This window comes from Microdochium trichocladiopsis, assembly GCF_020744255.1.
Source record: "Microdochium trichocladiopsis strain MPI-CAGE-CH-0230 chromosome Unknown B0I36scaffold_2, whole genome shotgun sequence".
Taxonomy (NCBI): domain Eukaryota; kingdom Fungi; phylum Ascomycota; class Sordariomycetes; order Xylariales; family Microdochiaceae; genus Microdochium; species Microdochium trichocladiopsis.
Window position 1 is genome coordinate 1,072,929 of NW_025763545.1, and position 23,560 is coordinate 1,096,488.

At 56.2% G+C, this 23,560-nt stretch overlaps 5 protein-coding genes across 5 annotated transcripts; 2 read left to right on the forward strand and 3 right to left on the reverse strand.

Annotated features, from left to right (window-relative positions):
• Positions 1-1,969: 1,969 nt before the first annotated feature.
• B0I36DRAFT_359087 (SEN1 N terminal-domain-containing protein) lies at positions 1,970-8,335 on the forward strand (the record flags this gene model as incomplete). The annotated part of the gene is made up of 4 exons (XM_046158079.1): positions 1,970-2,316; positions 2,383-7,903; positions 7,965-8,129; positions 8,219-8,335. The coding sequence occupies 4 exons, from the start codon at positions 1,970-1,972 to the stop codon at positions 8,333-8,335; spliced, it is 6,150 nt and encodes a 2,049-aa protein (XP_046016500.1).
• A 472-nt stretch (positions 8,336-8,807) lies between these two features.
• Positions 8,808-9,725, reverse strand: B0I36DRAFT_313921 (uncharacterized protein). The gene has a single exon (XM_046152688.1). It carries the CDS (start codon positions 9,688-9,690, stop codon positions 9,013-9,015), a length of 678 nt encoding a protein of 225 aa, XP_046016501.1. The 5' UTR covers positions 9,691-9,725; the 3' UTR covers positions 8,808-9,012.
• Positions 9,726-14,101: 4,376 nt separating this feature from the next.
• B0I36DRAFT_380592 (uncharacterized protein) lies at positions 14,102-15,704 on the forward strand (the record flags this gene model as incomplete). The annotated part of the gene is made up of 2 exons (XM_046160823.1): positions 14,102-14,207; positions 14,453-15,704. The coding sequence occupies 2 exons, from the start codon at positions 14,102-14,104 to the stop codon at positions 15,265-15,267; spliced, it is 921 nt and encodes a 306-aa protein (XP_046016502.1). The 3' UTR covers positions 15,268-15,704.
• A 679-nt stretch (positions 15,705-16,383) lies between these two features.
• On the reverse strand, positions 16,384-18,166 carry B0I36DRAFT_313926 (BRCA1 C terminus domain-containing protein). Its single transcript, XM_046152689.1, has 2 exons — positions 17,937-18,166; positions 16,384-17,753 (listed from the first exon to the last, which is right to left on the reverse strand). Exons 1-2 carry the CDS (start codon positions 18,006-18,008, stop codon positions 16,626-16,628), a joined length of 1,200 nt encoding a protein of 399 aa, XP_046016503.1. The 5' UTR covers positions 18,009-18,166; the 3' UTR covers positions 16,384-16,625.
• A 227-nt stretch (positions 18,167-18,393) lies between these two features.
• Positions 18,394-23,077, reverse strand: B0I36DRAFT_428035 (uncharacterized protein). The gene is made up of 4 exons (XM_046162440.1): positions 22,394-23,077; positions 21,294-22,319; positions 20,775-21,249; positions 18,394-19,654 (listed from the first exon to the last, which is right to left on the reverse strand). Exons 1-4 carry the CDS (start codon positions 22,601-22,603, stop codon positions 18,726-18,728), a joined length of 2,640 nt encoding a protein of 879 aa, XP_046016504.1. The 5' UTR covers positions 22,604-23,077; the 3' UTR covers positions 18,394-18,725.
• Positions 23,078-23,560: the final 483 nt, after the last annotated feature.

The following is a 23,560-nucleotide window of genomic DNA, read 5'->3' on the forward strand; positions in this document are numbered from 1 at the left end:
AATTGCTGGCAGTATTAGCCCCCAGGTCTCCCGATCGAAATCGAGGCAATGGTAAGTAGACTAAGTGATTAGCGGGCATACAAGTCTGTAAATTCTTGACTTCGAGACGGCTATTCGCCCGATTAACGGTAGATTCGATAGAACAACGTTTCTCTTCACGGTGATGATTATCATACTTGTCAATCGTCTGGAAACTTGGACAAGAACGCCGTGTCTATTTCGGCAATGCTTTGTCAAGACATCACCCAGGCGCGAGAAAGCCGATAGTGATTATCAAAAGATAAAATTTGCGAGAACAAATTAAAAGACGTCCAACAGCCTTACAAGAAAAATGCAAGAATAGCCAGTGCTCAGTCGTTTGATATCGTCATTACTTGCCCTTCTGCAACTGAACCCCAAGCGAGTCGACAAAGACCAGGCATGCTCAGTATTAGACGGCAAAGTCAGACCTTGGAAAAACATGGATCGACGCACTGAATAGGAAGGACTGTGTTGAGCGCCTAATAACTGAAGTCGCATACTGGGCGTGCTTTCTTAACAGGGACGAAGTCATCCACCCGCAACAGCGGCGTCGGATGTGCAATCTGGAGATTGGGGGGACTTTATGCGATAACTGCTGAACAGATGCTGCTTGTATTTGAATGGGCATACATAAGGACCCCGAAAGTCTTGAGCATAGCCTCATTGTCACTATGTTGACGCAACAGAGAACGTATTAGAAAAGAACAGATCAAAGCCAAAGACAAGTCGAGATAGTTCACGGCTGAGCGCCCCCCGTCAATCATACTCTGATGGCAGACACAGAGCTGTACGAACTGCATGTGAGGGGAAAAGCAATGCCCGAGTTGTAACTTCGATGGGAAGTCGTATTGGATGAACAGTTGCCTTCTTGCAACGCCCAAGCTGTCGACATCCTTGCAGGGCATCAAGGTTCCGCAGCTAACGACGGGTCTATCGCAAGACATTCGAAGATGGCAGGCACAAGAGCAGAATACACAGTACAGGAGTCAGCTGAGATGCGTCACACGGATGCGCGAAGGCAAGGGGCGCGGAGTGCGCGGTCGCATCTGGAGACGGAAATGAGAACACTGTTTGTTTGGATACTGCGAGGTGGGACAAGGTGGCCATCTGGGACACGGATAGGCTGAGGAAGCGATGCTCAGGCAAATGATGAACAACAATCTGCCAAAGCAATTGAAGAAGGGAGAGTAGGGCAGGGCCGATGTGATGCTGGAGACTGAAGGAGTTGAACCCTTGGGAACAATGGTGCATGCACGTCACCGACCGGGGCACGCGACGCTACATTTGTGTGACGCGTTGAGCGACGTGTAGCCATTAAAGAGCATGCCCCTGCGCGCCCTTATCGGGCTTATCGCCTGGCTAGCAACCGGCATTTGCAGTTGCCGTGGGACCTCACTCACTTGGCCAAAGCTAGCCCTCGAGCTTTGGGAACAGTTCAGCGACATCATTTGCCATCCGTGCCTTTTCGCCCTCGCCGCAGCGCCTGGCGCACGTGTTATCCGACGTCGTCGTCGTCTTTCGGGCCGCCGGGGAAACATAGTCTGCGCCGCAATATACAGTCTCGAGCCACCCAACCGAACCTCGTTACAACGGCCACCACATTCATTGTCACACGCATTTCACGACGCCATTCCGACCTTTCTTCCTTGTCGGCCGTTGTACCCAGACTTTCCCGCACCTTCCTTTCGTCGAGCAGAATCGCAATATAACCCGAACATCAGGACCCCCGCCGATGCAACGTCCCTGCTTCCAGGCGACCTGGCGCATTTCCGACGTCTTCTCCCGCAATCGTATCCTCGACCCGGTCCCACTCCCAAGCTGCAACATTCAAGCCGCCAAGCTCAGCGCAGCAGACCAAGCACCCCCGTTTGCGTTTGCTAGCCTCAGCTGCCTCTATCTCTTCTGAACTCGAGGCGCCTTCCCGCGCAATGCTCCTGCCAAAGTCATCATGGAGGCCTTAGATATAATACAGAAAGCATTCGAGGAACTTCGGGCGATTCCGCCAGAGTACCACTTATGCTGTCCGAAAGTCTCGGACGAAGACGACGAGGACTATGATGATCTCGAGTCGCCAGGTGATGTCGGTGTCGAGAAGAAACGACAGAGAATACAGGACGGCCGTGACAGGCAAGACACGCTGTACAACTGCGCCCTTATCCTAGGTCTGCAGCAGGAATCACAGGGCGCATTCTTGACTGAATTCAGCGAACGTGCTGGCGCAGTACTTGGCAACTGCTCCAACTGCATCCGCAACTGGCACAGGGGACGCAAGCCGTTCCTCAAACGACTCTCGCAGTAAGCTCCCCACACAAGTGCCCCCTTGATATAACGTGAACACACTAACCGTGCGTGCCTCCCCAGGTTCTACGATGATACAGTCGTTAGTGAAATGGAAGACCGCATCAATGGTTTCGACTTCGAACGGATAACAAAGGGCTTGCTTGGCGCTCAAGAGTTCATTCATCAGCAGACCGGCGTCGTTGACCAAAGGGTTTTCCTCGAAGCGGATCGTGCAGACCTGCTTGTGGCCATATTCGAGGCGCTATGCTGCATGCCCTATCTCAGTCTTCCTGACAATCGACGATACTTCAACTTTGTTTTCGAGAGGATACAAGAACGCAAGGTGCTGAAGCTCCCCGATGTGCTACCAACAATGACATACTTCTTGTTTGAAGAGGATGCTATCCGGCAAAGGTTCGCCGTGTACACATGGTCCCGACAAAGCCACATCACGGCTGAAGATTTCGAGTGGGCTGTCAAAGACAACCTCAAGTTTGCAATATCGCGAGTATTTGACCCGTCCGCTTGTTCTCCAGCCCAGCTTCAATTATTCTGGCAAGGATTCTCCCACATCTTGAACGCATTGGACGAGGACCTTATCCTCCACTCGTTGCAGGCACTTGGAGTCCAGCCGGGTGTATACGACTTGTTGCTTTCGCATATGATGGTCAACTCCGATCAACTCCTTATGCAACTGATCAAGGTCTTGTGCACATTCCTTGAAAAGTCACCAAAGGCCTTTTGGGCCGCATACAGCCAATACACGCACATCTCCGTTGCCGAACAAGTCTTTCGCAGCCCTGCCTTCAAGGTACTCCTGCGGAGATCTGGAGAACTGGCTATGCTTGATGGTGTCAGCGCGACCTCCTGGATAAAGGCCTTTGTCGACTCAGTGCCGACTCACAGCAGAGGCGACGTCTGTGACGCCCTAGTACATCACCTTCTGGACGATTTCGCCAAAGACCCATCCATAACTCCTGCAGGCATTCAGGATTGCCAGCGGGCGGCCGCGGATGCTCTGGCGTCAACGCTCGGAGCATTCGCATCCCCCAGCTATAAGCTGCATGCAGGATCTTCTACGATCCAAACCAATGCAACACTCAACCTTGTACTCAAACATAAAGACATGGTCTTGAGATTGGCAAGATTACCGCCCAAGGATGCACGCCACATTTCCCTAGCCAGGTCGGCTCTATCTGTTATCGAGTTTGCGCTTGCACTCGATTCGCGCATCACTGTCGAGGAGTGCAATGCGTTACAGTTGAGCGACAGTCACGTACAGCGCGAGGTGAAACGTAATTCATCTGGGCTATGGGATGCTTTTCTTGAGAATCTTTCGGAAGGGGAGAATGGCGCCTCAGAACTCTCGAAAGCCATGCTCAGCGCGACATATCCCCTATTGAGTGTCGAGATCTTCCGCCCAAGAAAGAAGACAACATTGTCACCAGTAAAGACGGAATTCAACGTCGAGTATCAGAAAACGGCTGCATCCATTGGCAATCTATTCACACGCCTTTCTGGATTTGAGCCGTCATTGCTCCAGCACCTCTTTACGGAGCTCAAAACCATACAGCCAATCATTGCAGCTTTGATCCACGGTGAAGAGGACATCAGCGCTGCTGCCACAGAGTTCATAAAGACGGTGACAAACGAGATTCGGCGCGAGGATGCTGTGCAGCATCTCCTGACCGACTGGTTCGTCCCCACTCTGGCTTCATTCACGAAAGCCATTGACCAGGTGAACGAGAAGAAAACGTTGTGGTCATCACAACTGCCGATTATCCGGTACTCGCGAGACTTCCTTGATAGCATGTGCGATGCCTCTGGAGTTCTACGATCCAAGACGCTTACTTCCGGCGAATGCCAGATCTTGAACCAATGGTGGACATCACAATGGGTGTGCCTCGAAAATGCGTTCGAACAGACTGAAGCCTGGAGCCACTTGATCGAAATGGAGACGATGAAGGAGTTCTGCCGTCTCGCCATGGAGCATGCAGACGCTCTGCTAAGCCAGGATGGAGTTCTCGCCTCTGCGCTGAGTCAACAGTCTGTCCTCAACTCTAGCGTCAGCGGAGCTGAGGATCCTGGGCGAACTATGAGAAACATACTTGAACAGCCGCGTATGCACTGCGACGGATTATCCAAGATGCTGCGACTCAAAGACCTGTATCTTGTGACTGTCATTGTCAGCGTGATGGGCAAACTGCTCAAACGGCTGAAAGAATTCAACATGCAGCTGCCAGGAAAAACTCTCAGCTTCATCCGGCAAACGATCAAGAAACTTCCATCGGGTAAGTATAACGTAGCTACCAATATGAATGATCGTCAACGCGCGGAGATACAGAAGGCGCTAGGTGAAGACCCGGCGGATGACGACGATGACATACAAATCGTCTCCATCAGGAAGGCAGAAACCATGAAGCAGACAAGACTCGACACTTGGTCAAAATCCGGGGATGGAGTGCCGTCGACCATCAAGAAGCCAGAGCCTCGATCGAATAAGGACGATGTTCGCGAGCTCCTCAGAGCGTCTTCCTCGGATAAGAACCGAGCGACCCTGGAGAGGATGAAGGCCCGGCAGCCTATGAAGCCGGTCAAGCCCAGCCCACAGGCCACAGCGGCCAATCTCGCGTCGATCAAGGAACAGCGCGCGAAGGAGAAGGAGGAGAAGCGAAAACGCGACGCGGAGATAATCGCGCGTGCGAAAGCCCTCCGGGCTCCAAAGAGTATCGTTTCGGGTGAAGGCTCTGGCATGCAAGGCTTGGCTGGTGTACTCGGCAAGGACCACGCTCCGCAAAAGAGCGAAATCATGGTCAACTCTTCATCCGAGGACGAGGATGATTCAGAGGAAGACGCTGCATATGAAGCTCAAATATCTGGCCAACAACCCACGGCGCGCACCTCTATTGTCAAGAAGGCACCCACTGGTCCCATCAAGAAGATGAAGATCCAGAGATCAGCTAAGGATATGCGAGCTCGCCTTGTGCCGCCCATGGACGAACTTCACCGAGCAATTCTGGAGTGGGATATCTTCCATGAGGGCAACGACCCGCCTAATGGCATCTTGTGTTCCCATGTCTCGGACTCATACGACGAGCCTTCATCCCATCGGGAGACATTTTTCCCACTGCTCATCAATGAAGCGTGGCGATCGTTCGTCACTGCCAAGGATGAATGCACTGCTCAGGCCATTGGTGTCAAGATTGTTACCCGAATGACGGTCGACTCATTCATTGAAGTGAGCACCTCGATGCCCAAGACTGAGAAGAGGAGCAACGAGCTTGGCGAAGGTGATCTGGTCTTGCTTTCGGTCTCAGCAAAGGCATTGGAATCTCCCGAAGCACACCACTGCCTGGCCCGCATTTGGCGAACGCAATACAAAGCTGGCAGCAAGGAGATTTCCTATCGCATCAGTAGCAAGGCCGGCCCCATCCTCACAGCACTGGCCCCCCAGGCGGAGGTGTACGTGGTCAAGATCACAAACATGACCACCATCGAGCGCGAATATGCCTCCCTCAAGTCCTTGCAATACTTCGATTTGATGCCAGAGATTTTGGAAGCCAAGCCATCGCCAATGCTCACTTTCGACGAAGAAGCCGTGGCGCAGACGATGAAGAACTATCATCTGAATCCGGGGCAGGCCAAGGCCATCCTCAACGCCAAGGCAAACGATGCCTTCACTCTCGTGCAAGGTCCTCCCGGTACTGGAAAAACAAAGACCATCATTGCAATGGTCGGCGCTCTTCTCACGGGCACATTCTCCACCAACACTGGTGTGGCCATCAAAAGGCCGACAGGAGCGAATGCTGCACCCAATGCCGCTCCGCCAATGGCCAAGAAGCTTCTCGTCTGTGCACCCAGTAACGCGGCAGTCGATGAGCTGGTCCTCCGTCTGAAGCAAGGAGTTAAGACGACCAAGGGGACATTCCACAAAATCAACGTCGTGCGTTTGGGCCGTAGTGAAGCGGTCAACTCCTTGGTTCAGGATGTCACCTTGGACAAACTGGTTCAAGCTCGAGCCGAAGGCAGCGAGAACGAAAGCTCGGTGCTGAAGAGCAGGGAGGCTATGCATAAAGAGGCTGGCGAGATCAAGGAAGAGCTCATGGGATTACGAGGGCAACTTGAGACTGCTCGAGAGATGGACGACCGAGAGGCTGTGAACCGCCTTCAACGGTCGTTTGACGAAGTCAAGCGTCGGCAGCAGGCGATCGGCAAGAAAATCGATGCAGACAAGGATAGCGGCATGACCGTTGCCCGAGAAAACGAGCTCAGACGACGCAAGTTCCAGCAGGAGATCCTTGACGGCGCACATGTGCTGTGCACTACCCTCAGCGGTGCTGGCCATGAGATGTTCAAAAACCTCAACGTCGAGTTTGAGACTGTCATCATTGACGAGGCGGCGCAGTGCGTTGAACTCAGCGCCCTCATCCCTCTGAAGTACGGCTGCACCAAGTGCATCCTGGTCGGCGACCCTAAACAGCTTCCCCCTACCGTATTGTCCCAGTCTGCAGCTCAATATGGCTACGATCAGAGCTTGTTCGTCCGCATGCAGCGTAGGAGCCCCAAGGATATCCACCTGCTGGACACGCAATACCGTATGCACCCTGAGATCTCCAAGTTCCCTAGCCAGGAATTTTACGAACGTAAGCTCGTGGATGGCGATGGCCTTGGTGCTCTTCGTGTACAGCCATGGCATAGCAGTGCTCTGCTTGGTCCATACAGGTTCTTCGATGTCAAAGGTTCTCAGGAGAGGGGCGCTCGCGGCCAATCTCTCGTGAACACAGAGGAACTGAAGGTTGCTATGAAGCTATATCAGCGCATTCGCCAGGACTATCCCGAGGTTGACCTCAAAGGCAAGATCGGTATCATCACGCCCTACAAAGCCCAACTTTTCCGGTTGCGCGACCAATTTGTGGAGCATTATGGCGAAAAGATTCAGGAGCACATCGAATTCAACACCACGGATGCCTTTCAGGGCCGTGAGTGTGAGATCATTATATTCTCCTGTGTGCGAGCATCTCCGACGGGCGGTATCGGTTTCATGACGGACATTCGACGTATGAATGTCGGTCTCACCCGTGCAAAGTCATCTCTTTGGGTTCTTGGCGACTCGAGAGCCTTGTCACAGGGTCGCTATTGGCGACAGCTCATTGAAGATGCTCAGCAACGTGAGAGATACACGGAGGGCAACATTCTCCAGCTCCTATCTCAGCCTGGGCAGAAGGTCTCTCCCACGTCTTGGATCACCTCGAGGTCGAATTCACCTAAACCTGAGACGAAGTACGACCAGGAGAAGAATGGCAACTACGAAACAAAGATCTCACCAAGGATGGAGGACATTCCTATGCGCGAAGCCACCTCGAAGACAGCTCCGCAGATTCACCATATTAAGTCAGCAACTCATAGTCCGCAGAGTCATTCTTCACATGATTCTCCCAGCATGGACGCCCCCAGAGGACCACCACCGACCAAGGGATATGGAGGTCTGAACGAGCGTGGAGAATCATCTATAGTTCCACGAACATCGGACAGACCAATCATCCATGCCTCTTCTGGCAAACGACATCGAGACAACAGTGCGGACGGCAGGGAGCCGAAGAGGGTAGGGTTCCACAACACTCCTGTCGTGCAACTATAAGACAATAGCTAACTCTGTTCACTAGCCCACCGCGCCACGTGGTCTCCTCCCTGGCAAGCGAGCGCCTCCAAGCGCACCACGGGCGATGCCACGACCCCAGGACCCATCTGCCATGTCTGTCCTCGGCATCAAGGACGACCCTGTCAAGTCGTCTAGAAATCCTCCAGCTGGCCCGGCGCATGCATCAAATGTAAGTCTTTTCTTTTCTCCCACGGCATTTTTCGCCCCATGAGAGGGAAGGGCCTGGGGCTGGTTTCTGACAGTGATGCGCTTTGTTAGGGCCCGCCTGCTCCGAATGGTGGCATCATCCCACCACGGAGAAAACCGCCTCCTGCATCGTCGTCATCCTCGTCCAACATGTTCATCCAGCGGAAACCTAATAAGCCTCCGCGGTAGACGACTGTGGCCAAAAGCATATCTTTTGTCAAACGACCTGCACGTGTCTGCAGGTTACAGCAAGCGGTCGACGAGCTGGTGCCCATAAATTCATTTTTCTTTTATACAGTCAAAGTGCATTAAAAAGTGCCTTGCATTTCCAGGCGTTCAATGGGGGAATGGGAAGAATCAAAGGGCCGCCAAGGGTGCTCTCAGCGGAGGATTCATTGCGGATGCGCGGCACGCGAGAGAACGGACAGATGCAAGGTGGTTGCATGACATTGGCGTGTGATTGCATCTATAGAGCCATATTTGGTTGGAGTTCACAATGTCAAAAAACCTCTTTGATAGACACCGTCCCAGATTATTCCAGTGGTTTGGGATCATGTGGCTTTTTTTTTTTCTCTCCTTCCGGTTCGTTTCAACGGAGCAACATATTTCCACATTTCTACATAGAACTCGCTTGCACCGAATGGTAATTCTGAAGTCCTTTGCTCTGCAAGGTTTGTATTACTCGACTATATCGACGATCACATAGGGAGAAACAGCGACAAAAGAAAAGGAGAGAAAGGGGAGCATGATGGAATTATTCCAGAAAACACCGGGCTATGGAGACACCTGTCTAAACAAGTCCCGTCGCAGCCCGGAGCATGGAGCGAACTACTGAAAAATCATGAGCATAGCCCAAATCCGCGACGCTAGTAGACCGTGTACAGATTGCGGTCCGCATGCGGCGTCAAGTCATAGTCTTCCAACTCGTCGTGGTGAGCCATCGAGGTATCACTTTCGCTTTGGCTGAGCCGTGCGCTTTCAGCTAGCTCTTGCATCAGAGGCTCGATTTGGTGGAGGTTGCCGATTAGCAGCTCTGCAGCCAGCTTGGTCTCGTCTGCCATCTCAACCAGCTCAGTGTGACTAGGTTCAGCTATGCTGGTGCCAAACGAGCTTGTCGAGGTGCCACGAAGGTGCCCAAGGCTGAGACGACCGATGCTCTTATTAGCAGCTCTACGTGGGTGGTAGGCATCCTCGCGTGCACGAAGCAGTGCATCTATCTCGTCTTCGAGTCGCTCCTTAGCACGCTGCTCAATCACCGCTCGGTGGATTTCTTCTTGCAGAGGGGTGTGTAGCCGCCACGACTGGGTCATGCGGACGTCTTCGTGGCGTGTGCCAACAGCCGTCAAGGTAGGCGATCGCAGCTTGCTTGTCCGAATGTCATGTGGTGGTTGCGCAGATCTCGGCCTTTGCGCGTCGAGAGGGCTTTCGTGACTGCGGACCGAGCGTAGCGAGTAGTGACTGTAAGGCTCAGTCGCCTCAACCGGGTTAGGCCACGATCCTTCTGTCTGGTGTCGACCATGTCCAGCTTGAGAATATCGCGGCATTGGCTGGCTGGTCACGAATTGGGACTGACGGCGAGGCGCGGGCACTGGCGCGTATGGCGGGTACTGCATGGCCCGCTGGATTGAATACTGCTCCTGCAAGAGCCTATTCAAATTGTCCATCAATGGCACCATGGACCGAAGCCACACCTCGCCATTACGTTCCAATCGGCGTAGCCGCTTTTCCATGTCATACGTCCGGAGTTCTTTGAGATTCTCGTACCGAAGAACAAGCTCCTGTCGTGAAATACGATCGGCGAGTTCCTTCTGCTCAGCGAGCACATCCGCAAGATGTCGTTCCTTGCGCGCAGAAGACAACTTGCGCTCTGCCTGCCGTTCTTTACGACGTTGCGAAGACGACCGATCCCAGTTTACAGGAGAGGCTGGTTTCGACATATCGGACGAAGTGTTGGACAAAGTCGGGAGGTGCCTTTTGACGGTTTTCCTCAATTGGCGCGCAGGAGATAGAGGAGGAAGCTCAGGCGCGGATTCTTCTGCCACAGTCACAGGCTGAGGGGTTCTCTTCCGATCCGCATCTGGCTGCGTCACACGTGAAGCTCCATGCGCATCTGTGGCACCGGGTACAAAGTGCCCAAGCACCGGGGAGTCCGGCGGAATGACCTGTGTGGTAGTCGGCGTGGAAAGATTGTCGGGTGGTACCGTGCCATGGTCTCGCTGGGCCTTCAACAATTCGATGTCTCTGGCTTTCCGTTCCCTTACTTTATCCTTGCGGCTCTTCGGCCGCTCGGTTGGTGGCTCTGGTGGTGCCTGGCGAGCGATATCACGGTCTATGTGTTCAGAAGGCTTGTTGGGTGCTGCTTCAGCACCAGATGGCACCCGACCATCGATACTGACTTGAGAGGGGCGCGCGTCTCCCGTGCCTGGCCGGGAAGGTGGCCTGACCACGATAGGGATCTGCTCATGCTGATATGCCTTCGCAGACTGAGCACTCATGACGTTGGGTAGAGAGTCAGTCGACAGCAGACTCTCCGCGAAAGATCTGCGATGTGGCGCGTGATTGTCAGAATCCATGTTGGGGTCATTCCTCGTTCTCGATGTCATCGTGCTGAGGCGGCTTGAGATGACGTTGTCAATAGAATCTCCAAGGTCGAGAGATGCGCCCATGCCAGCGTTGAGTTGCCCCCTCCTGCTAGACCTCCGCGATGGTAGGGAGAGTTGCATCGAGTTCCGGCTCGAAGGGACGCTCGACACGGTGGAAGCGTGGCTCTTGTTCCGTGCATGACGTCTAGCCGTAACGTTGCGGCTAGCGCTGGGTTCATTACGCGGCTGAGAAATTGGCCTCGTCTCGGAGGTGGCGTCTCCCGCTCTTTGCGGTGGCCTTGAGACTTGGGGGGTTGGTCTTGAGCTTAGTGAATGAGCCGCAACGTGTGACTGATCGAAGTCAGCGAAAGGCTGCAGTGCCTCGCCGCTTTGTCGGAGGGGTCCTTCTCTCGACGTTCGCAGAAGCGCTTGTGACTTGTCTGAGGCCTGAGACAGTCGTCTGTCCAGCACGTTGTCCACGAAGCCACGTTCTTGTTGCACAGCAGGGTTTGGTGACACGGGTGCCGAGGCCATGGACTCACGATCCTCGCCAATGGTATGAAGACGAGTGCCTGTGTGATCCCATGTTGTGTTACGGGCAGGTCCAAGCTTGGCATCGATCTCCCGCTGGAATTCCGCCGAGATGGAATCGAATACGGGGTACTGTGAGGACGAAAGTGGCGTAAGGTGGGAGTGCTCTAGTGGTATGGAGATGGCGATGTGCCGGTGGCCATCCGTTGTCTTTGCAGCTACGGCGGAATCTGGAAGTTTGATGATGGGTGGTCGCCGTTTATGAAGCCGCTTGCGCTTCCGCACTGGGGAGAAGGCCTTCCATCTGGCATTTTTGCCTGATTGTGTTGGAGAGTGCGATTCTGGTATGGACATGTAGTTCTCTGGAGGAGGCGTCCTTCGCAAAAACTCGATTAAATGACGGAGACTGTCGTCATCACGGCGTTGATCCAAAAGAGTACCAAGACGATCCTCCATGACATCGGGGTGGCGCTGTATCTCGTCAAGACGCAATGGAGCGCCATCCCCACGGGGGGACGGCAGCGCGGTGGTGGTGACCATGGTGACGTCCTTGTAGACGTCGGAGACGGAGCTGACGACAGACACGACCGAGGGCCGTCGCGACGAATCTAGGAGGCCATTGGAAGGCTCGTCGCGGATGCTGATCTCGTGCTCGACCAAGATACCGGAAGCGTTGATCGTGTGCTGTGCAGTTTCCATGTAGCAGATATGGCAAGTATGGGAGCTGTCCTCTTTGGCAGGATGATGTGCCGCTACTTCAAGCCTGGATAAGTTGTGCCATGGCGATCAAAGCCAGTCATGGTAGATGGAGGACGTGAGAGAAGAAGAATGCCGTGAAGTACATTTGCTGTGCAAGATCTTCGAGGCTTTTCAGAAAGAGCCCTGAGGAATGGAACCACGAGAAACAGGACAGAACGGCAGCAAGCTATTAATGAGCCGGCGGGCTGGCTGGGCTGCGTCGAGGGCGAGCAAGAGTCGAGAGCAACGGCTGGGGTGACGACGGGATGGCGGCTAATGCCCTGCTAGCGCAGATGTAGGCTGCAGCGATCGACCCCGGGGTGGGAAGCCACGACTGAGCTGAGCAGGGCGGAGGGTGCCGCTGCCTGTTGCAGCCTCGACACACCTCTTGGCGGACTCTCCCACAGAAGAAACATTCGCCCCGATGCCCGCCGTGCCATCGTCCCTTCTCCGCTTAGCCTCGAGGCCTGCAGCACGTCGCGCCCTCGTCTGCTCTGCATCTCGCTGCGAATATCTGCAGCTAGCGTGGGACTTTGTGGCCGGACCAATGCGCCAACGCTCTGGTGTCCGGGTCCAGATGGGTGGGTTGGGGTTCCCGGCAGCAGCAGCAGCAACCTGCCGTCGTGAAGGAAAAAAAGTCCCTGAAGGAACATGACAGCCTAGCCCGTTTTGCCCCTTTGTGGTGGCGCGGGCCAGTTGCCCAACGGCGGCTTCACAAAGGGGACGTGGCTGCGGGTTAAGCTCAAGGTTCACGACGGCGTCGCCACAGCAAAGGGCCAGCCGTGGGCGAGGAGCCAATGCCGCGCCGCCCGCAGCCCTGAGAGGTATAGAGTGCCCATCGGGACGCTCGCTCGCACGACTTGAGTTTGGGGCTGCAGAAACAACGCAGTGTCGAGACTCGATATGGATGCCAGATGGAGCAATCCGGCTGGCCGATTGTTGCATGCCGAAGGCTGCAGCTTCTTTCCAAACGCGGACAGCATGGGAGCTATTAATCCAGCTGAGACAGAGGTTGACAACGCAGACAGATTCGCTGTCTTTCATGCAACCGACCCTTTTCGGAGCGTCGTCCAGGAACGCAATCCGCCTTGTGCGAGGTTGGGCTCGCCGCGGCTGGTGAGACAGGCCAAAGCTGCGGTGTGATCCACTGGCCAGCCATTGTTCTTTGCATGTTTCACTCAGCTTCTGCGGTTGGCGCTGAAGTATGGACCACGCTGTCCAGCCTGGTCATCCCGCCCAGGTTGTGGAATCCCTGAAGGGCGGCTGGGCGATCGACAAAAGCAAAATACCGTGCCGACAGAACGGTGCACCAATCACGCCGTCTTGGGCGGCGAGTTTATCTAGCGGGCTCATCTTCAACCGAGCGTTCAATTTCCTCGACCCGTACCGTACTGACCGGGTAAGGGCCTCTGAGGGACAAGGGGCCAATTGTCTCCCCTATGAGACCTGGAGGCGGCTGGTGAAGTGTACAACGACTGTCTTTGTAACGCGCCATCAAAGAGTGCATGCTCTCGTCGCTCCACTGGCCGCGCAGAAGACTATGCTGCATAACCTAGAGTTAGCTACTCCCAGCTCTGGCCAGCTCGGGGCTCGGGCGAGATCGAGGAGGACTGCGCTTAATGGACCGGCGGTCAGATCTGCGTCGCAAAGGACGACCACTGCCGTCATTGGCTGGGCGGCCGGAACGCTCCCGCTTGCCAGCACAAAGAAAGCGTCTTGCTTTTTCTATGCGAGTACTCAAATGCCCTCTTGCACACAGCCAGGGTCGCCCAGACAACAACTCGAGCACAGGTAGGTACGCTAGGTATTTGTGCCCCAGCTGGGCGGAGGCCCTGGCCCTGGCCCTGGCCATACATTTCCTTTGTACTTGGCGGCTTTCTCGCCCAGCCCAGCCTCGTCTGAACAATGGTTTGAACAATGGTGGTTGTCTACTAATGCTCCGGTTGACTGTTTCAGTCGGCGAGTTTCCAAGGTGTGTGGGGGGGCCCGGCCCTTGCAAGCCACAGGCCGCGATGGTCCATTGCGTCATGACCTCGAATGCTGGGCAGTGCGTGCGAGTCCATCAAGAACCCGTGGCATCCAGCGCACCGGCGAGCCAGTCGAGATGTCCAATGCAACCACCGAGTCGAGACGGGCTGAAGGCGTCGCAGACTGCCCTCCCAACCTGTCCAGGGCACCCGCGATCATCACCAGACCTGTGCGAGTCCGTGGTACATGGGGGACTGCCTCTTTCGGGCAGGCAGGAGCGCTCTCAGCCAATCACGTGTGCCCGGCCGTGCCTGTCCCAGATCGATCCCCAGCCTGCCACCACCACCACCACCAACATCTCCTCCTCCCCCATCAGCGAGCCCACACGTGATCCTCACGACGGCATACCTACCTCAGGTACATACCTTAGGTACCCTCGCCTCCTCCTCGCGACACACACTCCGAGCTAGGCTGCACCATGTCCAAGCCGTGGATCCTCGTCAGCCCTCCAGCCGTGGCATTGGCCTCGCCGTCACGCGCCACCTGCTGCGCACGACGACCTTGCCCATCCTCGCAACTACACGCAACCCAGACCCCAGCGCGGCAAAGTCGTCGCTCATAGACTCGCTCGGCCGAGACGGCATTGACGACGCCGCGCGCCTGCACGTCCTCCCGCTCGACGTGACCGACGAGGCCAGCATCCAGGCCGCCTCAGAGCGAGCCGCAGAGCTCTTCCCCCCAAAGACACACCACCTGCACCTGGGCCTCGCGATGCCCGGCATCCTCCACCCCGAGAAGAGCCCCAAGCAGGTCGACTATGCCGGTGCTCTCGAGACCCTCAAGGTCAACACTCTGGGGCCATTGATGCTGCTCAAGTGGTTCGGCGAGTTCCTCCCGCGCAAGGGCACCGACATGTCCGAGGTTGCTGCTACCACGGCGAGCAGCGCCTCTGCACACCACGCCACGTTCCTCCTCATGTCTGCCCGTGTCGGGAGCACGACGGACAACAGACTCGGCGGGTGGTACTCGTACCGCGCGTCCAAGGCCGGCGTCATCAGCCTCGCCCGGACATTCGACAACCACCTCCGCGTGCGCAGCGGAGACAAGGCCATGGCCATGGCATACCACCCGGGCACCGTCAAGACCGAGTTCAGCCGCGAGTTCTGGGGCAACGTCAAGGAGGAGAAGCTCTTCAGCGCCGAGTTCGCCGCCGAGAAGCTCGTCGGCGTCGTGGGCGGGCGCGACGTGCAGAGCGACCGCGGCCGGTGCTGGGACTGGAAGGGCGAGGAGGTGAAGCCGTAGTAAGTGGTAGGTTGATCGCAACAGCGTTGCGGAGTCCCTCCTGAAGGCTCTCTGCCCTCTGGCCTGCGGAGCTAATGGCGGAACACCATTGCTGGACGAGGCGAACTATGGCAGGCGGCGGAGCACGGATACTCGTCATGGCGAAATCTCGGAGATTTCTTTCTTGTAACAAACCAGCATGCTCGCCAAGGGCAGGTCAACCCCTTGAAGGACGGGAGAAACAAGCGATTAGGGTCCGGCGGAGAACTCAGTCGACAGGCATCGCGCAAAGGCTGCAGGAGAGAGATGGCGACAGCTCCCATGCAGCGCGGCACCTACACACAGAGCGCACCAAGAATCACTGCCAGATCGGAAAGGACACTACCAGGCGAGACCGCGCCGGCGACAAAGCCTCACAGGAGGACAACCATTTCAGTCCTTGATATCTTCCACTCACGCAAGCAGTCATTGTGCTGGTCTATCGCATGTCGACGTTGCACCGCGGTCGTTTTGTTTGCGGCATGAATGCATGCCGGGAAGGAAGTCAAGGAACAAACAAGATTCGAACTGCTATGAACAGACACTGCCATAGACGCGCGCAGAAAAGCCACACAACAAGTTCGCAGACTATGGAATGACCAAAATTTCGCAGCGACAAACTTAATCCCCCGCCCTCCAGGAGCCCATCACCATCCAACCTCAGGAAGGAGGAACAAGACTTGACTCCCAGGTCACCGGCGTCCGTGATTCCGCGGTGGGACCACTGGCTGGAGTTTGGGTGCGAACTCCAGCCGCAGTGGGACGAGAAATAGAGTCCCATGCTTGACGTACAGCACGGAAGAACATGAAAGTGACAAGGCCTGGCTTCCTCGTTATGAGCCTAAAGTACGCAAAGGTTGCCGGTGCATGACCACGTGGGTCAACCTGCAGCGGCGGGACATTCAGCACGGGCACCATGATTCAGGGTTCGTCCTTAACCGTGTACATAATTTGGGAAGAGCATCGTGCTTAAACGATGATCGAGGTGCATTGTTGCCCGCGAACCTGCCGGTGGTCAAACGATAGACACAGGATATTCACACACAAGGTATTGCACACAGGGTAATTTCACACAGGGTAGTCACGTAAAGATGATCTGCCTGGAAGAGACGCTCTCTTTTCTCGGATATAATCGTGTAGTCTATTCTCTATCGCTCTCCAGTCTGATGCTTTTCATCTGGACGCGAAGCCGAAATCTTTCTGCGTACTCTGACAGCGACATAGGCAGGGCGTTGGAATGTAAAATGTGTTGGCAGTATCATGTCTTGGCTCTTGTCCAGTTTCGCTGACGAGTCGACCTCAATCTCCCAGCCACGTGACGGCTGCAGTGTACACCCTGCTCACAAGGCAACGTCCTGGAAGGACGCCCCGTCACCTGGAGACGGCGCCGCACTCTTCTCGTCCTCGTCTTCCAGGTGCGCTGTTGGGTTTGGATTACCTCCCCCGTTTTGTGACGCCTCTCCGCCGGGTCTCAGCGCGACTTTCTGCGTGTCTTTGTCCTCGAGGCGGACTTTCTGCTCTGCGTCGGCGGCTCTGGCCTTCTCGGGCTCGTCTTCGTCATCTTCGTCGTCGTCTTCATCCTCATTGTTACCTGCTACCTTGCTCGCACTGGGGTCTGTGGCACTGCTCGCCTCATCGTCTTCTGCCTTGCCCTTTTCCGGCTCAGCAGGTAAATCTTTATCCTTGTTGAGTGTCGTCGTGCTCGGTGTCGAGTTCGATGCCGGCTGCGATTGCACCGGGGGGCTCCGGACCTCGTCGACATCACCAGGACCTGGCCGTACAGCGTCGAGATAGAACTTGGTAACTCCAAGGATCCTGCCGCTGCGTTCGCAGGCCTCCACCCACTCGGGACGGACCACGGGGATGTTCATCTCAACAGCCTTCTCCCACGGCACACCGCGGCCCTCGGTCGTGACGAAGTGTGTGGTGTCGATGCGCACGCTGTCTGCAATCTTCGCGCCGATGCGCTCCACGGCGCTGTTCAGGTTCTCACGTGCAGCCGCGGGGAGGATGCCCGTGGTGATGGTGATACCGCTCAAGTCGGTCATCTTGTGCGTCCGGACATTGACTTGTTTCGAGGCGAAGGTGCCAGCCGTCGTCCGCAAGACCAGGTGGAAGGTGTACTCGGTGTCCACGGCCAGGCCGCTGATCTTGGTGCTGTGCATCTGGAGCGGGCGCGGGATGTTGCCGGCCTTCTGGCCATTGCGGAAGAGGGAGAGGGAGATGAGATTGGCCGTGGCGAGCTCCATGGGATCCCACTCGAGGACAACGGACGTCTGGGTGGCATTGCGGCAGCGGAGAACCGGCGTCGCGGGCTCGGCGGCGCCGAATGCGCCAAAGATGCGGTCTTGGAGGGCGGAGAACTGCTTGTCGGCTGCCGACTCGGCGGCGCTGTTTCTTGCGACGGTGATGTCGACAATTGAGCCAGAGGTGATGTTGGGAGGCAGGAGAATCGAGGGGAACTCGATCTAGTTAAAACGCCCGTCGGTTAGTGTCCTATCTTATGGTGTCTCGTTTTCGCACTGGAGCGCCTGACGGCCCGTGAAGCAGCTGCAAATGATGCCGCCAAGTGCTGGGACAGTTTGTAGCATCGCGCATCGCGCGTCATGGCGGAGGTTGAGGGTCTGCGACAAAGGGGGGAGGCCACGTACCAGGCGCTTGTCTGGGGTCAGAAGGACCGTGACGCCGGCGTCGACCTTGCCGACTGTCAGCGAGACGAGCATCTTGTCGCTGAGTGTTGCGATCGATCGCGGCACTTGCGATGTGGTTCACGGGGCGTCTCGTGACGAGCAGACTCGATTGCAGCTGTTGGCGTGGTCGTGGCAAGGATGTGGTGAGCTGGCGTCTGGTGGAAGGTGATGAGCTGGCTGGGTGCGTGCCCGCAGCGCAATTGAGTGCTGTGCCTGGGCATCAGCACCATGATGCTGCGCTCGCGCGGGCAGGGGTCGGAGCTAAGCTTGGAAAGCTGGGCACAGGGTTGTGGGTGGCACACTAAGACCGCACCTGCCGCGATTGCGGTCCTTCCACACGTACACCTCTGGCAAGGTACCACCAGACTTAGAATGTATGCGTTCCCTTGATGTATCAATACTGGTGAAGCAATTATAATTGTCGATACTTCTCTCCTTTATTCGGCTCTACTCTACTATATGCTATGTCGCAGAAGAATCAGAAGCAAGCATGGTATCGTTTGCCTGATCCAGACCATTGTACACAGTTCGCCCGGCCCACCAAGGCTCTGCTGGACTGCGCGGACTTGCTCCCATTCAGCGCATCAATTCGAACGTCTATGACCATCTCTCCGTTTTACCGGTCGTCCTGCAAAGCACACCCGCGCCAATCGACTCGCGATGGGCTGCTTGAGACTGGGTGGGCAATGCGCCGCGTGCAGGGTCCGTGGATACCGCATTATCTCTGAGGTATAAAAAGCTACTGCCACTTCACCGGTCTTCGTGTCCTTCCAGCAAGCTAAAGCCTCGTCGTGGTCTGGCTTTGCGAGATTGCGAATTGTTGCTTGATCCTCTGCGTGGTCTCCGAGCCTTGCTGGCCAACCACCCGTCGTCACCGTCAGGGTCGTCTCCCCATTGAGACCATGGTTGTTCCTCTGAATGTTTAGTGGTGAAGAAACCGTCCCCGATCCGCAGTTCTCCATCCTCGTCATGATCAGGAATAGACTGTCGCGAATCCGGCCCTCGGGCCTGCCAAGGTGGCTCATCTGTGCCCAAGAGAGACTCCAGGTTGACGACGATCAAATTCATCTGCTTGACCAAGTCTTCAAAGGTGGCGTGGATGACAGGCTTGGCAGCTGGGTTCGTTATCTTGATGCTGCCCTGGAGCCGCCGGTATTTCGAGACGATTGGCTCGCCACGGGCGTCCATGTACAGCGGCCGCGTCGTCGCCGGGTCTGCGCGCCATCCAAAGCGGTCGTATCCGCGTTGGCCGAGTGCCGTGCGGAATGCGTGTCGAAGCCTGCGCCTCGCATGGCCGCACACCGTAGGCACCGCAGTCGACGGGATCACAAAGTACCAGGCCCACAGCGACTCGTTTTGCTTCTTGGGAACGTAAAGGTCCAGCATGCTCTTGCAGAATGGGTGCTTATTGGCGCTAAAGTATTTGTAGTGTATCTCATTGAAGACGTGATCCTTCGTGGCCTGTACCTGCAGCGGCAGGCGAACCATGTTGTCCGGGTACTTGATGCGCACGGTGCGCATGCTTGCGCCAAAGAATATGTCGTGTTCGCGCGCGAAGGGTTTGACGTGTTTGCCCAGAAATACGGTTTTCCCGTTGAACCAGACCTGGCCCTCGACCGGCTTCGCTTGTGTTCGGGTGCCCGATGCCTGGCGGACGGCTTGTTGTGTCAAACTGGACACTAGCGATTGTGTGAAGTTTCCGTTGGCTCTGTGGTTGCTCGCCATCATGCCCAGGCGCATCCGTTGGCTCCCGAGCTGCTGTACGCCTCGTAGGACGTAGTGGCGTGTTGTCATGATGGTGGTCTAGGCTGGAACGCCCGTTTCTGCTCTCGTGACATGGCTGAAGGTGCGACTAGAGGCTACTTTGCGCACTTGGGCGCTTTCCACACCCACCCGAGCAGCACTGCAGCTCTCTTATGAAGAATGTGTGCCTGGAAATGGCAATCTTGAAGAGTACATTGAAAAAGTCAGGCACCAGGTTGTTGGTCGGGAGTGTTCAAAGCTGATTCGATCTCCACAGGTGCTTAAGTGGGGTTGACCTCTGAATGTGACCCATGGCAAGCAATCGATAAGCACTCAGTGACTGATGATCCGTGTGATCCCGACTTCGCGCAGGCCCCCAGGGAAGTGGTCGGGATGGAATCACAGCCCGTCATGCTAGATCATGATCTACCGATGAGATTGATGTAAAGTATTTCTTGCACGAACCCCTGGCCAACTAACTAAAAACGCAGGGACTATGCTTTTGGCTCCCAATGCATGAAAACGATATCCCTTCCCCAGCCTGATCCTAAGTAATGACCCACGCAATGTCAGGTACAGCCGCTGGTCAGCCCATGCCTTGCTCAGCAATTCCCGTATTGAACGCGACACGGCATTGTCCACGATGCTGCCGGGCGATGTGAATAGTCTGTACACAAGGCTCATAGCCACGCACAATCGATTGCTTGGCAGTGGAATAAGTACCCTGGTAAATGTTGTGTTCGCCCATACTGTCCGTGTGAAGTTGAAGCAGAAAAGCGATAATAATGATCAAGGTTGGTCTAAGCTAACTGGCAATACTCACCATCGCCGCATCATGATTGCAAGGTGCTCAGACGATGGTGGTGCAGAAGCGCTGGGCTGTTTTGCGCGAGTACCTGATGTCGAACCGCAGAATCGAAGGTAGGATCAGCTGGTCGAGCCGTATAGACGCCGACCGTTCTCTACCAATCATCGTCACTCTTCTCGTCGTCTGTGATATAGGTTAGCTACTGTGAAGAATTATACTCATTGCCCACGTGTTCGGGGACCACTTACCGCTGTCGCGAACCCTGGTCTTGCGCTTCTGCAAAGCGGCCTGAAGTGCGTCGGCCATGCCACCGGCGCCTCCAGGAGCGCCACCAGCTGGCGGACCACCCCCAGAGCCGGTATCCGATCCGCCGGGCACAGAAGCTGCACTCCGGTCTCTGATCTGGCTTCTATCCACCTTTTTCAACGCTCCAATACCGCCTGCTCGTTGGATATCACCCAACATGGCAGATCGGCCGGCATCGACCGAAGGTATAGGCAGCGCTGCGCCGCCCGGCGGGGGAGGAGGTGGAGGCGGAGGAATACCACCACTGGGCGGCGGCGGAGGAGGTGGTGGAGGAGGACCTCCTGAGCCAGCGGGAGGTGGAGGCGGCGGAGGTGGAGGAGGTATGCCGGTTGTCGGGGGGAGCGGCGGCGCGGCATTGCGCGGGGGGGGGCAGGGACGGGTCGTGACGAGGAAGGTGGTAGAGGCGGAGCGCTCGAACTAGGCACTTTTGGCGGTAGTGTTGGAGGAGGACCTGCTGGAACCAGAGGAGAGCGGTTCTGGTCGCGTGGTGGCGGAGGTGGTGCCGGGCCACGAGCAGGCGGCGGCGGAGGGTTGCTGCTCAACCGCTGGCCAGCGAACGGCGGTGGCACACCAAATTTGTGGCCATGGGAGTCTTCTTTGTCCTCGATCGGTGTCTTGGCTGGTCGTGGAGGCGGTGGAGGGCCAGGAACAGCAGGTGTTGGGCGTGGCGCAGGCTGGGCATGTGCAAACTTGCCAGCGTCGGCAAGTGGTGGAGGAGCCTTGAATCGTGGTGCTGGCGGAGCCGGAGGTTCTTGCGGTGGTGTCGGTTCTCTTGGTGCTGGCGGGTCTGGTGCTTTGCCCGATCTTCGGGGAGCTGGAGGTGGAGGAGGCGCTCCACGGCGAGTGCCCGACGACAACGACGCATCTGATGAAGGCGGCGGTGGAGGCGGTGGTGCCCGGCCGGCGGTACCATTTGCAGGGCCAGGGGGTAGCGGAGGTTGTCTTGTAGTCTCGGCTGGTGGCGCGCCACCCTGTTGTTCCAGGAACTCGACGATAAAGCCCTGGTTCTCTTTGATGAACTCGTCCGTGAGGCCTTGGTCTCGCAAGAAGTTGCCAAAGTTGTCTCGCCAGTCGGGATCATAAGCTTCCAATTCCGCGAATTCGGTCGACTGCTTGGCAAAGCCATTGACGGTGCCAGATGGTGTTCGCGCATGAGACTGGACTGGCGGCAAACTTGTGCGAGGCGACTCTGGTGGCGTAGGCGCGGACGAATGTCTATGTCCACCAAAAATACCACCGAGGAAGCTCTTGTGGCCTCCGCCGGATCCTTGGCTTGCCCCGCCAAAGGGCGTATTCCTGGTTGCCTTCGAAGCGTTCTTTTCTCGTTCATCCATTTTCTTCTTGAACTGTTTGGCCTCTTTCTCGTCTACAAAAGATAAACCAGCGAGGCAGTCTTCAGTCTCGAACGAGTGGAAAAAGGTTCGATCTTGGTTGTAATTCCAGGTGTCATAGATCTCCTGATCCCAAATCACACCTCGACCCGCCGGCTACGAATATCCTGTCAGCGTCGCAACCCCGCGCCAAGATAGTCTTTCGGGTGGTTTTTGAGAGAGAAACTCACTGACACGTCGACCAGCTTGAGCCAGTAAGTGTTACCAACCAGATCGTTGGAAAGCACTATGGCGCCTTGTAGACCGGTGTAGGTCCATTTTGTGCGGTCAGGGTACGCGACGTATAACTTCGCAACGGCTACGGCTTGAATCTTGTTCGTCTGCTTCGGGACGACTCGCTTTACAGTCTCCTTGTCCTCCTCGCTGAGGATTGACGGCATGATGCGCGCACGAGTTTTCGGTTATCGGGCACTCGGAGATTGTGCGAGGTAGACAATCGCAGATCCTCGGCGCTTTCGAGCATGAGCGGCTCAGGGGGGGTGAGGCGTTCGTTGACGAGACAGTGAGCGTCCCGGTGCCTATACGTAGGCTCAATCTTGGAATCGGGGGTCTGCGTGTACGAGGTACTCGCGGTGTTTTCCCACGTCACGAACACACAGACGGCGCTCTGGAACGTGCGCCGTCAGCAACGGTGTCGAGCGAAGTGGCAGTCAGCGCAGGATGTGGCGATGGCGACAGCTGCCTGCCTCGTGGGTAGCGGGTCAATTTGGTTGAGGTGAGTCGGTCAGGGCGTCGTAGTTGTGGTCGTGTGTGGGTTGGCGAGAAGTCGCAGAAAGCACTGGAGGATACGGATAAACGACTGGCGATTCAAGGCACCTCCAAAACTCCTCCCCAGTTGGTGGCCTCTGGTTGAGTTGCGTGGTGCGTGGGCGTTGTGGTGGGTGACGCCGGACCGGGCTGGGCTGGGCTGCCTGGGGTGGGACGACCTGACGCTGCCCAGGTGGAGGCTGGAAATGGGTGGGTCCTGCATCAGGTTGCTCTTTTCCCCACTGTCCCAAGGACTCCAAGGCCGCAGGCAAACTGATTGTCCCGTTTGCAAAGGACCGGTTCATGCCATCGCAAAGGCGTTCTACCACGCCGCCCTTGTCAGCGGACATGAGGGACGCTGACTATCTCACCATTATTTGTGACGAAGGCCGTGCGATGAGGCACGTCAGAAGCATTCAAAATTTGCAAGCTAATCAGCTCTGGGGACCATCTACACCCCCAAATCGTGGGGCGTCTTCATCGAAGAGACACACGTAGACACCAGCCACGGCTTTGACTCCTTGCACGCTGTCGCTCGATCAAGTGTTTGTCCATGGTATCTTCGGCTTTGCGCCTCACAGAAGTACGCT